The following is a 15645-nucleotide window of genomic DNA, read 5'->3' as shown; positions in this document are numbered from 1 at the left end:
ACTCCACTGCGAAGCCTCTTCTAAGGATGCCTAGCCTGAAGAAGTTACCCACCTCCCTCCGGACAAACCTCAGGGGATCTCTCTTCCACTGCAACTCTCTCGTAATCTCTTCGGATTCATCCTCTATCCGCCTCCCACTCTCTCCCTATTTATTTCAGAACCCCCTTCCCCTCCCCCTTTTCTGATGAAGGGTCTAGGCCTGAAACGTCAGCTTTCCTGCTCCTCTGCTGCTTGGCCTGCTGTGTTAATCCAGCTCTGCACCTTGTCTTGGAGAATTGGATTTACTGCTTTTATTCTGGGCCTGACTGTTTTGGAGGTACCAATCCAGCATTTATTTAACAAAATTCATTCCTGTGACGTGGGCATTTATTCGCTGTCCCTGGTTGCCTTTGAGATGATGATGGTGAACTGCTGCCTTGAACCCTGCAGTCCATGTGCTGTTAAAAAAAAAAAATTAACCTATTTTTCTAATCAACCTGTTCAGAGATGTTATTACACACAGAGTATGGGACAATGCCCCCACACTGGGTTGACCCAACATACTGTTAGGGAGGGAATTCCAGGATTTTGACCCTAGCATAACTGATGGCATCATTTGAAGTACACCGACCTCCTATCCCAGGGAAGAGCATATGGATTTTTTTCATCTCTGAAAGTGGAGACTCTGAGTGTCATTTTTGTTCCAATTGAGGATCCATAGATAAGCCAGCAGTGCAAGAATAATTCTTTCCACACTTTTGGATGTATATAAAGCAAAAGGGACAAAATAGTCCTGGAGAACCTTAAGCTCATATTAAAAAAAAAAAAAGTCAGTAAGATTTGATGGGCTAGGATGTCAAGTCCATGGGCCACAGTTTGGGTGTTTCGAGATCATGTCTCCTGTGCAGCATCAGGCAAACAGTGTTATCAAGTGAATCTCAAGAAGGTAGCAGTCAGATGTCACATATACTGTTTGAATCCTGGGATTTATTTTCCTTAAGTATTTTTTAAAGTGCTTAAATTTAATTATCAATGAAGGCTTGAAAACCCTTGTGATGTTACCAGCTGTCTGAAGTATTTTGTGAAATGAGGCAAGTGTAATATTACAAGGGGTTGTGGTTAAAGTGACTAGCCAGCATCTGACTGGCATAGCAGGATTTAACTACGTGCTTTTATGAAATTACATGCGTAGTGTTAAAACTTTATTTTGGTTTTCTTTCTAGAAGCCCTACACCGTCCAGATTTTGAGTCACAGGGCCTGAACGAGGCTGCCCGGTGGAACTCCAAAGAGAACTTGCTTGCTTGCCCTAGTGAAAATGACCCCAATCTTTTTGTTGCACTGTATGACTTTGTTGCCAGCGGGGACAATACACTCAGCATTACTAAAGGTAAGAGTGAAGGGCATGCCACCAAAGAAATTGCCAAAATTATTTATGATCGTTGAACTTAAAGCAACAGCTGGAATATATTTGAGAGAGGATGTGTGGTGACGGTGAGGGTGAGGCGGGAGAGATAGGTGGCAAGGAATGACACAAGAGGATGATGAACCCAAAGGAACACTTAACCTTCCATTACTAATCTCTGCTGAAAGATAACCTGCTTTTACAAGCTGATTTTGTGGCCGTGGGGAAATACGTACGACTTATGAAGATGTTAAATGGAATTTGATTACGCCTCATTTTGACACCAATGTAGCAGTATTGATTTGGCATCAAAAATTAGATCTGGACTGGTACCATCTTGTGAACTGTTTGCAATTCTTTTAAAATATGACTCCTAAAATATTTTTGTGATGATGATAATTACGAGTGAAGTGCTTTCCATTTGAGAATTGGCCAATATTCCAAAATTGCAAGTTTTTTTCCCCTGCTGATTTCTACATCTGCCAATAGTGGTGGTGATGTTTTATATTTATTGATTCGTGGGGTGTGGGTATTGCTGGCTAGCTGGTATTTCTCACCTGTCCCTAGTTGCCCTTGAAAAGGCAGTGGTAAGCTGCCTTCAACCCCTGCAGTCCATATGCTGTAGTTTTTATTTTTGAATACAAAAAAGACAACTGACTAATTCAGCATTTGCTAGTTCTGTCTCCTAATGTAACCACTTACTTTTGTAGTCCTCCCAGATGTTTAGTTATTGACCTCCTTGGATGTTGTTGACACGTACAGACAGGCAGAGGAGTGTTGATAGTTTGGTTTGATTTTAAAAAGAAGATTGAGAAGTTTACTTGTCTCTTTAAAGGCAGAGAGTTTTGGTGTAAGTTAGTGCAAATGCATGAAAAAGTATCAAATGCACCAGGCAAACTGAAATCCTACAGTTCAAACTTGTTCGTTGTTGCTTTTTGGAAATAATTCTACACTGAGTGCAGTAGAAATCCAGCCCTAGTCTGGACTGATGTATACAGTAGGTATTTCTGTTTTATCTGTCTTGTTATATCAGGGAAATGTGGGGGGACAACTGAATGGGAATCAGAGATTTCCCCCATCAATCAGGTAGGTCTTCCCAGCCACAGTAAGGTTGGTCGGTGGCAGTGTCTTACCCTATACTGATTGAAAGAGATAATTGGATATTTTGGTAAGGGAAATTAGGAGTGCCTGGGATTATGTATGTAAAGCAAAGATACAAGAAACCAAATCTGGAAACAAAGTGGGCAATGACAGTGTAAGCTTAAAAAGACTTTATTTTTATGCAGTTCATTTTTTTTTTGGAGGTGTGATGCAACAGTCTGTGCATTGAGACCTTTGGTAACACATTTTCTTTCTGGCAGGTGAAAAGCTTCGTGTTTTGGGCTACAACCACAATGGAGAATGGTGTGAGGCTCAGACTAAAAATGGCCAGGGCTGGGTTCCCAGCAACTATATTACACCTGTTAACAGTCTAGAGAAACACTCCTGGTACCATGGGCCAGTCTCACGCAATGCTGCAGAATATCTCCTCAGCAGTGGCATCAATGGGAGTTTTCTAGTGCGAGAGAGTGAAAGTAGCCCCGGTCAAAGATCCATATCACTTCGTTATGAAGGAAGGGTATACCACTACAGGATAAACACTGCATCTGATGGGAAGGTATGTCTCCACTCCAGGCTATTAACTTGCATTAACAATGTTGAGAAATGTTACATTGTATCTGAGTTAACAGATTATACATCCCTATAAACTATGCAATATTTTCATTGATCAAGGCTTTCTGTTGCCTCATGTAATGTGACCATTGGATAATTACATTACAGAAACAGGACATTTGGCTCCACTGGTTCATTCTTAAATTTATCCTTCAACCAAACTACCACCTCACTAGTAGATAGTGAGGACTGCAGATGCTGGAAGTCAGTCGATAAATGTGGAGCTGAAGAAGCACAGCAGATCAGACAGCATTGGAGGACCAGGAAAATTGCCGTTTCGGGTCTTGATAAAAGGTTGAGACATGAAACGTTGACTTTCTGCTGCTCCTCCTCACTAGTAGTGAGTTCCACCTTCTCAATGCTGTCTTGAATGAACCTAATCTAATCGTACTGTGGGCGTACCTACACCACGTAGACTTACATGGTTTGTGAAGATGGTTCACAATCACACTCCCAAAGAAAATTACAGATGTGCAATAAGCTCTGGCTTTGCTAGTGATAGTCACATCCCATTAGTAAATTTAAAAATAAATCTCTGTTGTATTAGTGATTTAGCTTATATTTATTATCACTTCTGGTTTCCACCACAAGTATCAAAACTTTTCATAATCTTAAAGGCTTCTGTCAAGTCACTGCTCAGCCTTCCTATTTATAAAGAAAAGGTCATCAGGCTACTCATTTTTATTCCTGATAGTTATAACCTTTCATTACTAATCTTATTCTTGACAAGCTTTTCAGCAATTTCTCCAGTGCTGCTTTTTCCTTTCTGTGATATGGAAACCAGGACTGCCCTGTGTACTCTGAATGTGCTGAATAAGAAACTGTATGAAGGAAATAGAATATTCATAGAAGCTTTTTCTGTAGTGCGCTGTATATATTTGACATCCAGAGATCTCCATCCATCAATGATGTTCAAAGTATGACCCGGTCTGAGGGTGCCTGCATAAACTTCAAGAAGCTATATTTTTACAATACCACAGTTTTGCATTCTGTCCTGTTCTGTTGAGATTAATGATCCAAATTGAATAAACCCATTGCTTAATACACTTGTAGATATCTTCACTGTATTAAGACATTGCATGAATAACTGTGCTGTTGTCAAACATTCGGTATCATAGAGTCAGAGATGTACAGCATGGAAATAGACCCCTTGTTCTGACTCGTCCATGCTGACCAGATATCCCAAATTAATCTAATCCCATTTCCTAGCATTTGGCCCATATCCTTCTAAACCCTCAATAAAAACCGAAAGAACTGCAGATGCAGTAACTCAGAAACAAAAATAGAAATTACTAGAAAAGCTGAGCAGGTCCGGCAGCATCCATGAAGAGAAAACAAAATCATTCTGCTACCTATAGGGTGATTTATCATGTCCCTGAAGGTCAGAAGTCACACGACACCAGGTTATAGTCGAATTGGTTCATTTGAAATCACAACTTTTTGTGATTTCAAAGAAACCTGTTGGACTATAACCTGGTGTCATGTGACTTCTGACTTGGTCCACCCCAGTCCAACACCGGCATCTCCACATCATGTCCCTCAAAAACATCTTGACTACTATTACAGTTTACAATGCCTAGGTGAGTATATCACTATAAAAACCCACTTTATGCATGTTTAAATTCCACAAGTAACAATAAGATGAATGACCTGTTTTTGCTTAGAGAAAATAATATTTGTAGCACTGTCCCTGCAGTGCTTGCTATATATGACTTCGTAGTTGTCTTTCAGAATATTATTTGTGTGGAAATGCATTTCCCAGAGTTTGGTCGGAAGCTGCATTTTCCCAAACGGAATGAATAAAATTTTTGGTATAGTCTTAGGGAGTTCTGCAAGCATTCATGGCAGTGTATCAAAAGAATTGGGATTGCAGTAGTTAAAAAATGAATGATCCACCCTTTTCAATTGTTTGCCATTCCATATTTTTCCCGCATTTTTGCACTGAGTCCATTACGAATAAACTAATGAGTTGCATTCCAGTTATTTTCTGGCTTGACCTGCCTGTAAGGTCGTGGCAGAAGAGACTGCTGTGTGCTCTGCTTCACATAGATCTGGCTCACTCCTGCTACACCTGACTGTGCCTTACAACATGAGGGTTTTTCGGTTCACTGAATGTACTGCTAGGTGTCCTTGGGCAAGACAAAGGGCAGTGGGGTCTGCTTCCGGAATCCAGAATGTTGTCTGGTGCTCGGTCATGGTGACCCCGGTGAGCTACTGCTCCCTGGATCTAGAATCTCCTACAGTAAAGTGCCGTCCCTACTACATGCCACACAAGTTCACCTCTGCTGTCCTGAAAGATCTACATCCCTCCCCATGTGGAAGTGAAGAGTGCACTTGACGAAGAACACAAAGCAACGAGCAGTCTTGTGACACAGTACCCCAAGGCCTTGTTCATCATAGCCAGTGACTTCAACTGGACCAACCTCAAGAATGTGCTCCCAAAATACCATCAATATGTCTCCTTTTCTACCAGAGGTCCAATAATCCTTGACCATAGCTATACAACCATCAAAGATCCTACCGTTCCATCCCCCATCCGCATTTTGGGAAATCAGATCACAACGCTGTGCTCCTCCTCCCGGTTTATAATCAGAAATTGAAGTGTGAGGACACAGTACAGGAAGGAGTGCAGTGTTGTTCTGAGGCAGCAGAAGGGCTTCTGCGGGACTACAAGGTGCAGAGCTGGATGAACACAGCAGGCCAAGCAGCATCATAGGAGCAAATTGCTTAGAGTCGGTGGACTGGTCCATACTCAAGTTAGTGGCCAACCAAAATGAGTGTGCCACTTCAATCACTGACTTCATTAGTGGGTGTATAGAAGACTGTGTGCCAAAGAAGTTGATTTGAATATTCCCCAAAAGAAACCATGGATGAAACGAGAGATCCACTCCCTGCTGAAGCTCAGGTCTGAGGCGTTCTAACCTAATTGCAGGACATCCAGGTACAACCTTTGCAAGACCATCAGAGATGCCAAGAGGCAATACCAAACTAAGCTTGAGACCCAGACTAACCATACAGACACCTGTCATTTGTGGCAAGCTTTACACCAGATAATGTGATACAAAGCTAAGTCGAACAGAATCACAGACAGGAGTGCATCCTTACGCGATGAGTTTGATGCATTCTACGCTCGCTTTGAACAGAACGTCAGTAAAACAATGTCACCTGTCTCAACAGCCTTGGTTACACCTGTATCCTCAGTCACCGCCACAGATGTCAGATCAGCTTTCTTGAGAGTGAACCCACAGAAAGCGACTTGCCCGGGTAGAGTCCCTGCCCGTGTGCTTTGATTCTGTGCGGACAGGCTGGCAGGTGTATTCACAGACATCTTTAACCCCTCTCTACTTTGATCTGAAGTTCCTACCTGCTTCAAGAAGACCACCATCATCCTGATGCCAAAGAAAAATCATGTAGTGTGCCCGACTGACTACCGCCCGGTGGCTCTGACCTCCATAATTATTAGGTGTTTCGAGAGATTAGTCATGGCTCGCATCAACTCCAGCCTACCACATTGTCTTGATCCATTGAACTTTGCCTACTTATGCAACAGGTCCATGGCAGATGCCATCTCCCTGACCCTACACTAATTCCTGCAACATCTGGATGACAAAAATACCTATGTCAGGCTCCTACTAATTGACTACAGCTTTGCCTTCAACACCATAATTCCAAACCAGCGAACCTACAAACTCTGAGACCTAGGTCTCGGCTCCCCTCTCTGTAACTGGATCCTTGGCTTCCTGACCCGTAGACTGCAATCAGTAAGAACGAGTGACTACACCTCCACAATATTCTTCAACACTGGTGCCCCGCAAGGCTTCATACTCAGCCCCCTACTGCGCTTATATACAGGACTGTGTGGCCAAATCCAACCCTCACTCAATTTACAAGTTTGCTGACAATGCTACCATTGTAGGGCAGATCTCGAACAATGACGAGACAGAGTACAGGAAAGAGATTGAATGCTTAGCATGATGTAAAGACAACAATCTCTCCATCCGTGTCAGTAAAATGAGGGAGCTGGTCATTGATTTAAGGAATTGGAGTGGAGGGCATGCCCCTGTCAGTTTCACTGGTGCTGAGGCGGAGATGGGCCAGAGCGTCAAGTTCCTGGGAGTGATGATCACTACTAATCAGTTCTGGTCCACCCACATGGATCTGACAGTCAAGAAGGGACAACAACACCTCTGCTTCCTCAGGAGGCTGAGGAAATTTGACATATCCATAAAGATACTTACCAATTTTTATACATGCCCTGTAGAAAGCATTCTATCTGGATGCATCACAGCATGGTATAACAACTCCTGTTGCCAAAACCACAGGAAACTACAGAGTTGTGAACACAGCCCAGCCCATCACGCAAACCAGCCTTCCATTCTTTGACTCCATCTATACTTTCCACTGCCTTGGGAAAGCAACCAGTGTAATCAAAGCCCCCCCTCCCGCCCTGGTTATACTTTGTTCCACCCTCCTCCAGCAGACGGAAGATATAAAAGTTTGATTACATGCATGAACAGATTCAAGAACAACTTCTTACCAGCTGTTATCAGACTTTTGAATGGACCTGTCAAATGTTAATTTTGATCTCTCTCTCTCTTTCTCTGCACCTTCTCTCTGGCTGTAACTGTATTCTGCACTGAGTTCTGCTACCCTCATGCACTTTATATGGTACGATCTGCCTGGAGAGCATGCAAAACAACACACTCTCTTTGCTGTATCTTGGAACCTGTGACAATAATAAATCAAATCAAAGACCAGAACAGCATAGAAACAAGCCAGTCGACCCATTGGATCCATGCTGATTTTAATGCTTTATGTGAGCTACCCCAATTCTTCAAATCAGCATAACCCTCTATTCCTTTCTTCCTGATGTTTATCTAGATTCGTTGTCAGTACATGGCAAGTATTTGTCTTAATGATCCATTATGGTAGTGTGTTCTAAAGCCTAACCACGTTTGGATAAGGAAATATCTGAATTCCTATTGGACTTATTGGTCAGTGTCCTAATTTGCAGCTACTAGTTCAGGTTTCCTTTTGTATGGCAGTATTAACCTATGTTTCTATTTTCAATGATTTGTCTATCTGTACCCTAGACCCCATTGTTCTTGTATTCATTTAGACTCATTTTCCAAGCAACATGAGATGTCTTTATTCTTCTGACCAAAATGCATCTCCTTACATTTAGTGAAATCGAAATTAATTTGCTAATTGCTTGCCGATTCTGCAAGTTTATTAACAATATTGTTTCTTTCTTCCTTTATTTTAACCACATCCTTGTTTGGTGTCTGTGGGTTTGCTAGACTAAAAAAATTCAACATCAAAAGATCTATTTTACATGAATACATTTCAAAAACAAACACATTTCTTTGATCACCTTTTATAAATGTTAACAAATAAAATTTCTCAATTTAGTTTTGCATTAGGAATGTATGCAAGATTCTGCATGTAGTTTTTTTTTTTGTTACAATTACTTGCCTTGGCATAGTCTTACAGCACAGTGCTCAAAAATATATAAACTTTTATGCCAAATGAAAGGAAAACCTTAGGCTCCAAGTCATATTTGAATTGATACATCATAGCTTCCATTAAGCTAATAATTTGAAGCTCTTTTTTCATTAGTTTGTTTGTATTAGGAACTTTCAGGACTGATTGTAATTTACTTTTAGTTAAACAGGATTTAGAGGAACAAACCAACCTGGAGCGATCTTGAGGGGATGAATTGCCTTTTCCCGCATTTATTATACAGCAAACTTTATTTTAATCGGCGCCTAATGAACCGGCACTCTCAATAGACTGGCAAAAATTGGATACCTGAAAAACTGTCTGAGTAGTTAGTGAAGGGTGTGAGTGAAGGCTGTCTATCATTAAGTTTTATTTAAGTTATTTACGTTGTAAATAAAGTATAACAGTGATATGTATACCTCCTGCATTACATTTCTATTACTTAGTGTGTTTTTACATTGATTATGTGGACCTCTTGGTCAACTGGAATATTTGATAAACTGGTATTCTCCTGGTCCCATAGGTGTCAGTTAATAAAAAGTTTGCTGTACCTGTATTACTAATTCAAATAAAAGCAGATTAAAGGAAATTAGTTGCCATAATAACACTTTAAAACAGCCAGACCCAAGTGCTGTTAGTTTGCTGCCAGCTTTGCGATTAATTGCTGTGATATCGTAGTAAATGTTGAAAAGCACGATCCCAAATCATTGACTTTTGCTGGTTGTATGCCGAAGTAACAATCCCTGGAGGAACATCTGTTTTTTTCTTCTGGGTTCTGTTATGTAATCTAAGGCACATTCTTTACAAAGAGTTGTTCCAATTTTTTTTTAAACTCCTTGGAATTTTTGGGATGTTTAACATCCTGAATATTGCTGACACCCTACCTAGACCCTGCAGGGAGCGTCTCATTAGAGTCAAAATTCAAGTATCCACCCACATAAATGTTGACTATGATAAGTTGCTCTGGTTAAAATTCTCAATTTCTTTGTTAACAGTGTTTAGCGTGTAACTTAACAATGCTGTGAACAATTTTACAAAAAAGGCACTAAAATAAAACACAGAACAGTGGATGCTGGAGATCTGAAACAAAAACAGAAATTGCTGGCAGAACCTGTGGGAGAAAGCAGAATCAGTGTTTCGAGTCCAGTGACTCCATCACAATTTCTGTTTTCGTTACCAAAAAGGCAACCACATGCGAAATTGTGAATATGAGGTGCTTCATCTTGGTAAGACAAATGAGGGCGTGACTTGCACAGTTAATGGTCAGGCCCTGTGGAATGTTGTCAGACAGAGTGACCTTGGGGTGCAGGCACATAGTTCCTTTGAAAGTGGTGTCACGGATAAACAGGGTGGTGAAGAAGTCATTTGGCATGCTTGTCTTCATTGGTCAGACTATTGAGTACAGGATTTGGAACGTAATGTAATGGCCGTACAAGATATTGGTAAGGCCACATTTGGGTTACTGTGTACAATTCTAGTCGCCCTTCTATAGGAAGGGTGTTATTAAACTGGAAAGAGTTCAAACAAAATTTACAAGGACGTTACCGAGACTGGAAGGTTTGAGTTGTAAGGAGAAGCTGGATAGGTTGACACTTTTTCCCTGGAGCATAGGAGACAGAGGGGTGACCACATAGAGGTTAATAAAATCATGATGGGCATAGATAAGGTGAACAGCCAAGGTCTTTTCCCCAGGGTAGGCGTGTCCAAAACTAGTGGGCATATGTTTAAGATGAGAGGGGAAAGATTTAAAAGGGACCTGAGGGGCAGGGACATAGATGGTGGGGCATACATGGAAGAGCTGCCAGAAGAAGTGGTAGAGGTCGGTACAACATTTAAAAGACATTTGGATAGGTACATGGATAGAAAAGGTTTAAAGGGATATGGGCCAAACGGGACTAATTCAGTTTAGAAACCTGGTCAACATGGATGAGTTAGGCTGAAATACCTGTTTCCGTGCTGTATACCTCTATGACTACCTCTGGTATTGAGGCTAGGTTAGTAAGTGATGTCACAGTAGAAGATGTACTGAGAAATAGTGATCATAATAGAATTGATTTCCACATTATATTTGAAACTGGCAAACTCCGGTCATTAGCAAAATATTTTTAAAAATTCATTTGCGTAGATGTAAGGAGAGAGTTGGCAAAGGTTGATTGGGTAAATTAACTAAAAGCCACAGAGATAAATAAGCAGTGGGAAGCATTTAAAGAAATACCTCAAAATGCTCAATAAGAATACATTCCTCTGAAAAGCAAAAACTGTGAAGAATCTGGTTTGCTAGGGAGATTAAGAATAGTGTTGGATTAAAAGAAGAGGCTTATTGTTGTAAAGGTTAGGAGTTTTTTCAGAAATCAACAAAATACCACCAAGTTGACTAAAAAGGGGAAAACAAAATAGAATGAGTGTAAACTGGCCAGGAATATAAAAACAAATTACAGGAGTTCTTAAATTAATGTAAATCGGAAGGTAGCAACTAAAGCAAACATTTATTTCCTTAGGAGAAATTATCATGGGGTTAAAAAAAACATGGCAGGTCAAGCAAATATTGTCTGTCTTCACATTCATACCAGTTACACAGCAGACACAGAAGGTAACTTGGGGACTGTTAGGAGTGTGGATATAATATTATCAGCAGGGAAAATCTCAGGACCAAAATCCCCAGGTCCTGATGGACTACGTCCTGGCATTCTAAAACAGATAGCTACAGGGATAGTAGATGCTGGCTGTGATTTTCCATAATTCCCTAGAGTCTGGAACAGTCCAGGCAGATCAGAAGTTACCAAATGTAGCAGTGCTATCCAAGAAAGAAAACAGAACTACAGGCCAATTAGCTTACTATCAATCATTGGGAAAGTGTACGAATCAATTGTGAGAGAGTCTTAAATGGTATGACTAGAACAATTCTAATTTATGAAGGGATAATTTTTTGACATTTTTCATAGGGTAAATGAAGGGGAACCAGTCAATGTAGTATACTTGGACTTGTTCAAGGCATTCAGTAAGTGCTCGTGGAATCAGGTGTGAGGTATCAGCATAGATTGAAGTTTGCTTAATCGATACAAAGGAATAAATGGTGTATTTACAAGTTGGTGGGTTGTGACTAAAGGAGATCAGTAAGGATCAGCGCTCGGGTCTCAGCTATTGATAATCTCTTTTAAATGCTTAGACAAAGTGCTGGAGAGTAATGTTTCAATGTTTGTTGGCTATATAGAGCTTGGCAGAAATTTAAGTTGTGAGGAAGACACGGGCTGCAAGGAAAAATATGCAGGTTAGGCAAGCAGGTAACAAGATGATAGATATGTCATAATGTGGGGAATATGAAGTTTATCATATTGGTTGTATGATTAGAAATTTAGAATATTTAAAAGGCATAAAACTTGTAAATATTGGTCATCAGATAGAATGGATGTGCTCACACTAAGAAGACAAAGTTAATATGCTGGTCCAGTAAACAACTAGGGAGGCAGATTGTATGTTAGCCTTTATTGCAAGGAGATTGGAGTACAGAAATACAGAAGGTTTGCTTACAATTGTTACAGTACTTTGGTGAGACCAGCACTGTGTGCAATTTGAGCAGACACTGGGCATCCATGAGGTGCTGTGGGTCATCAGCAGCAGAATTGTGCCCGAACACAATTTGCAGCTTCAGGGCCCAGCATGCCCCCAATCTACCATTTATCATCAAGTCAGCATCAAGCCTGGTTCATTGAAGAATACAAGAGGGCAAGCCAGAGGCAGAATCGGGCATACCTAAAAATAAGGTGTCAACCTGATCAAGATACAAAAACAGGTCCACATTCATGCCACAACTGTATAAGCAGCAAGTGGTAGTCAGAACCAACAGTCAGATCTAAGCCACATCGAATTGTAAATGGTGGTGAACAACTGAACAACACACTGGAGGAGGAGGCTCTGCAAATATCCCCGTATAATGGGATATGCAAATAATGAGTGCCCAACAATCTTCAGCCAGAAGTGCTAAGTGGATGATCCATCTTGGCCTCCTCCAGAGGAGCCCAACATTGCCAGTGCCAGTCTGTAGCCAATTTGCATCACTGTGATATTGAAAAAGAGTTGGAGGCACTGGATACTACAATGACTGTAGTTTATGGTTTACTTTCCAGCAATAGTACATGCGCTCCAAAACTTGCTGCTCCCCTGGCCAAACTGTTCCAGTATAGTTACAACACTGGCATCTACCCAACAATGTGGAAAATTGCCCAGGTATGTCCTGTACATAAAAAGCAGGACATGCAACCCAGCCAGTTACCTGCCTATCAGTCTGTTCTCAATCATTGATAATTAATGGGGGGTATTATCAATTAACATTTGTTTAGCAATAACCTGGTCACTGATGCTTACGTTATACTAGCGACACTTGGGCTCATGACCTCATTACAGCCGTGAGTTAAACATGGACAAAAGAGCTGAATTTCAAAGGTGTGGTTGGAATGACTGCTTTAACTCAAGGTTGCATTTGACCAAATGTGGCGCCAATGAACCCTAGTAATAAATAAAGTCAATGGGAATCCGAAGGAAAACATCCTGGTTGGGGTCATAACTGGCACAAAGGAAGATAATATTATTGGAGGCCTGTCAAATCTGTTCCAGGACATCTTTGCAGGAGTTCCTCAGGGCATTGTCCTAGGCCCAATTATTTTCAGCTTCTTCATCAATGATCCTTCCTGCATCATAAGATCAGAAGTAGGGATGTTCACTGATGACAGCACAATGTTAAAAGAATTCTCAACTCCTCAGGTAGTTTAGGAATGCATGCAGCAAGACCTGGACAATCTCCAGATTTGGGCTGACAATGACAAGTAAAGTTTGTGCCATACAAGTGCTATGCAACAGCCACCTCAAACAAAAGAGAATCTAACCATAGCCACTTGATGTCCAGTGGCATTGCCATCTTTGAATTTCCCCTACTACATCCTGGGGGTTACCATTGACCAAAAACTCAATTCGACTTGCCATATTAATACTGTAACTACAAGAGCTGTTTAGACGTTAGGAATACTGCTGCAAGTAACCCATCACCTGTTCACCATCTACAAGGCACAAGTCAGGAGTGTGATGTAATACTTGCCATTTGTCTGGATGAGTGCAGCTTCAACAGCACCTGAGAAGCTTAACATTATCCAGGACAAAACAGCCTGTTTGATTGGTACCATATCCCCATTCATTCATTCTTTCCACCGTCATCGCTTATTAGAAGCAGTGTGAATGATAGGATTCAGTACAGAAATTCACCAGAGCTCCTCGGAGAGCACCTTCCAAACCCATGATCGCTGCCATCTAGACAAGGGCAGCAAATACATGGGAACATTACCACCTGCAAGTTCCCCTCCAAGCCACTTGCTGTCCTGACTTGGGAATATATCACCATTCGTTCAGTGTCACTGGGTAAGTATCCTGGAAATCACTCTCTAACAACACTGCCAAGGATTATTTGCACCTCATAGACTGCGGCAATTCAAGCAGACTGTCGTCACCACCACCTTAAGGGCAGCTGTGGATGGGCAATAAACTTTAGCCCAACTGGCAACATTCATGAATGAATAAAAATATACTGAGGCAATACCTCTACTTACCACTCAGTACCATTATTTAAGGAAGGATTTATATGCATTTGAGATCATACAACAAATGTGCACTAAATTTGCTCCTAGAATGAGAAATTTGTCCGATAATGAGACTTAAATCTAAATTGAGCTTTTGTTTTTGATATTTAGAAGAATGAAATTTCACCTTATATTTTTAAACTATAAGATTCTGAAGGGACTGGACGTAATGGATATTGAGAGGTTATTTTCCCCCAACTAGGGAATCTGAACCACTAGGTCCCAGTCATAAAAAAGGACGATTGTTTAGGACTGAGACAAAGGGAAATTTCTTACTCAAATATTTGGAATTTTTTACTTTTGAGGGTTGTTTATGCACCATTGTTGAATATATGAGGCTGTGATAAACAGATTTTTGGCTTTGGGAATTTGAAGGATATGGAGAGCATGCAAGGAAGTAGATTTGATGCCCAAGGTCAGCCATGACCAGATTGAATGATGGAGCAGGCTCAGAGCTAGTTTTCTCCCGCCTCTAACTCTTGTGTTCCTATGATCTAAAAAGATTGAGGGGAGAAAAACTATCTATTCTGTAGGCATTTGTGGCTGTGCAATTTTATTTCCCACAACTGTCTGACCTTCCAGAATTCAAAGTTTAGCTCTGCAATATAGCACTAATTGTAATAACTGTCATGGATTTATAATGTTGTTTAGGTAGTCAGAGACTTGGATTTGATTTACCTGTCAGCCAATCAGCACTGCCCCATTAGAAGCCATGAGAAAAATATTAGATGTCTAATTAAACACAGCAACCTCCTGGAGAGCTGATGGAAAGCAGAGAAAACCGCATTTATGAATTGTTTTCACATCTCTAAGCAGCTCACCTGCGATGATTTATTTTACAACTGCAGCAACTGTTAATGAAGGCCATGCAAAACGGGCAAGCAAACTCCTGCACAAAAATGAAATGGTGCCACAAGCATATGCACATGCAGTGGACCTTTGAAAAGAAGCTGTCATGTATCTCCTTTAAACAAGACAACAAAACATATCTTCCCTTGGTTTAAGGCTGACTCTGCTTGCAGACACAAATAGTGTCCAAACTATCCAGCTCATGAAACACAGACAGCTCAGTTCACCATGTTATTGGTTTGACTTGCTTTGAATTTCTTCCGTCTGATTGAGATGGAGCTGCCTCGTTGTATAAATCTTAATTCACCCATTATCTATTTCATTAGCAGTGTGGAATGCACAATTTAACTGGAACATAGATTTAAGCTTTGTGCCCAGTAATCTCCAAGGTTTACAGCTAAAGTATCCCAGAAGACCAAAATGCTGGGACTTTGGGAAGATTTATTAGAGTGAGGTTTTAAGCCATGACCTGCTTGAGATACGGTACAAGTCAGACCAACATAACCCAAGCAAATTAGGTTCACTTTGCCGAATGATGACAAGAGCAAACTAATATTTTTTTCTGAGATAGTAGG

The 15645-nt window shown here is 40.9% G+C and overlaps 1 protein-coding gene across 1 annotated transcript in view; it reads left to right on the top strand.

The window, feature by feature from the left end:
- Positions 1-9186, top strand: part of LOC125486349 (tyrosine-protein kinase ABL1-like) — an 11036-nt gene extending 1850 nt beyond the window's left edge. Inside the window, exons 2-4 of the mRNA XM_048613412.1 lie at positions 1203-1367; positions 2744-3039; positions 8762-9186. Of these exons, the coding sequence (XP_048469369.1) occupies positions 1203-1367; positions 2744-3039; positions 8762-8776 (476 nt within the window). The 3' untranslated portion in view covers positions 8777-9186. The remainder of the gene's footprint in view (positions 1-1202; positions 1368-2743; positions 3040-8761) is intronic.
- Positions 9187-15645: the final 6459 nt, after the last annotated feature.

This window comes from Rhincodon typus, chromosome 28 (genome assembly GCF_021869965.1).
Source record: "Rhincodon typus isolate 14 chromosome 28, sRhiTyp1.1, whole genome shotgun sequence".
In the NCBI taxonomy this organism is placed as follows: domain Eukaryota; kingdom Metazoa; phylum Chordata; class Chondrichthyes; order Orectolobiformes; family Rhincodontidae; genus Rhincodon; species Rhincodon typus.
Note: the sequence above shows the minus strand (reverse complement) of the source record. Positions and strands in the feature narration are given on the sequence as shown.